At 46.7% G+C, this 1,395-nt stretch overlaps 1 protein-coding gene across 1 annotated transcript in view; it reads left to right on the top strand.

Moving 5' to 3' along the window:
• The window catches only part of Ccnb1 (cyclin B1), a 9,560-nt gene that overhangs the window by 4,846 nt on the left and 3,319 nt on the right, over positions 1-1,395 (top strand). Inside the window, exons 5-7 of the mRNA XM_026788978.1 lie at positions 3-143; positions 923-1,033; positions 1,293-1,392. Coding sequence (XP_026644779.1) covers positions 3-143; positions 923-1,033; positions 1,293-1,392 — 352 coding nt within the window. The remainder of the gene's footprint in view (positions 1-2; positions 144-922; positions 1,034-1,292; positions 1,393-1,395) is intronic.

The following is a 1,395-nucleotide window of genomic DNA, read 5'->3' as shown; positions in this document are numbered from 1 at the left end:
AGGTTGATGTTGAACAGCATACTTTGGCCAAATACCTCATGGAGCTCACAATGCTGGACTACGACATGGTGCACTTTCCTCCTTCTCAAATTGCAGCTGGAGCTTTTTGCTTAGCACTGAAGATCCTTGACAACGGTGAATGGGTAAGCTGTCTCTCCAAAACCCAAGCTTTCGATTGTAAATGGCCTTTGAATGCACACCTCCTCAGCCCTTAAGACGCTTCTGCGCCTAAAAGGAATGTGACGTGAAGGCTTGCATTTCTTCAGCTTTCCTCTTAGGATAACACCCTTTTGGAGTCTGCTTAAAATCCTTGCACACGTGGAAGCTAAGCCAAGTGGTCTAAAACCCATTCACATTGTTTTTTTTTTTTTTTTAATTTATTTATTTATTATGTATACAATGTTCTGTCTGTGTGTATACCTGCTGGCCAGAAGAGGGCACCAGACCTCATTACAGATGGTTGTGGTTGCTGGGAATTGAACTCAGGACCTTAGGAAGAGCAGGCACTGCTCTTAACCTCTGAGCCAGCTCTCAAGCACACCCATTCACATTGTTATGTACCAGATGCTGTCCTGACCTCGGGGTAGAGAAACCAGCAGCTACAATGCTGTGGTTAGATTTAGAGCACAGGCTCTTGCAGAAGCATACCTGGGCAAAGAGATGACTTAGATTTCAGCTGTGATTACCATGCACTATCCCCCTGCCGGACTCTTGAATAGCATCTGGAAAATTTTATGAATGACTGGTGTTTTAACGTGGTTTTGGCTGGACAATGGTAGCGCACACCTTTAATCCCAGCATTATGGAGGCACAGGCAGGCAGATCTCTGAGTTCAGCAACAGACTGGTCTACAAGAGCTAGTTCCAGGACAGGCTCAAGCTACAGAGAAACCCTGTCTCAAACCGTGTTTTTGTTGTCTTAGACACCAACTCTGCAGCACTACCTGTCCTACACTGAAGAATCCCTTTTGCCTGTTATGCAGCACCTGGCTAAGAATATCGTCACAGTGAACCGCGGCCTTACAAAGCACATGGTGAGTTAACTGAAATCTCATGGCTGGTCAAGACCTTTAATTCTGCTGGTTGGTGGTGGCACACACCTTAATCCCAGCACTCGGGAGGCAAAGGCAGGCGGGGTCTCTGTGAGTTGGAGGCCAGCCTGGTCTCAAGAGCTAGTTCCAGGACAGGCTCCAAACAAAGCTACAATCTCTTTTCTCCCTCCAACCCCTCCAGTGCACACACCCCATTGGGAGGGTTTCTGTTTTCTTCCTTAACTATAGTTCTCTCTTACAGACTGTCAAGAATAAGTATGCAACAGCCAAGCATGCCAAGATCAGCACTCTGGCACAGCTGAATTGTACACTGGTTCAAAATTTGTCCAAGGCTGTGGCAAAGG

The sequence above is a fragment of the Microtus ochrogaster genome, unplaced genomic scaffold (assembly GCF_000317375.1).
Source record: "Microtus ochrogaster isolate Prairie Vole_2 unplaced genomic scaffold, MicOch1.0 UNK11, whole genome shotgun sequence".
In the NCBI taxonomy this organism is placed as follows: Eukaryota; Metazoa; Chordata; class Mammalia; order Rodentia; family Cricetidae; genus Microtus; species Microtus ochrogaster.
The sequence above is the reverse complement of the archived record's forward strand: the minus strand, read 5'-3'. Positions and strand labels throughout refer to the sequence as shown.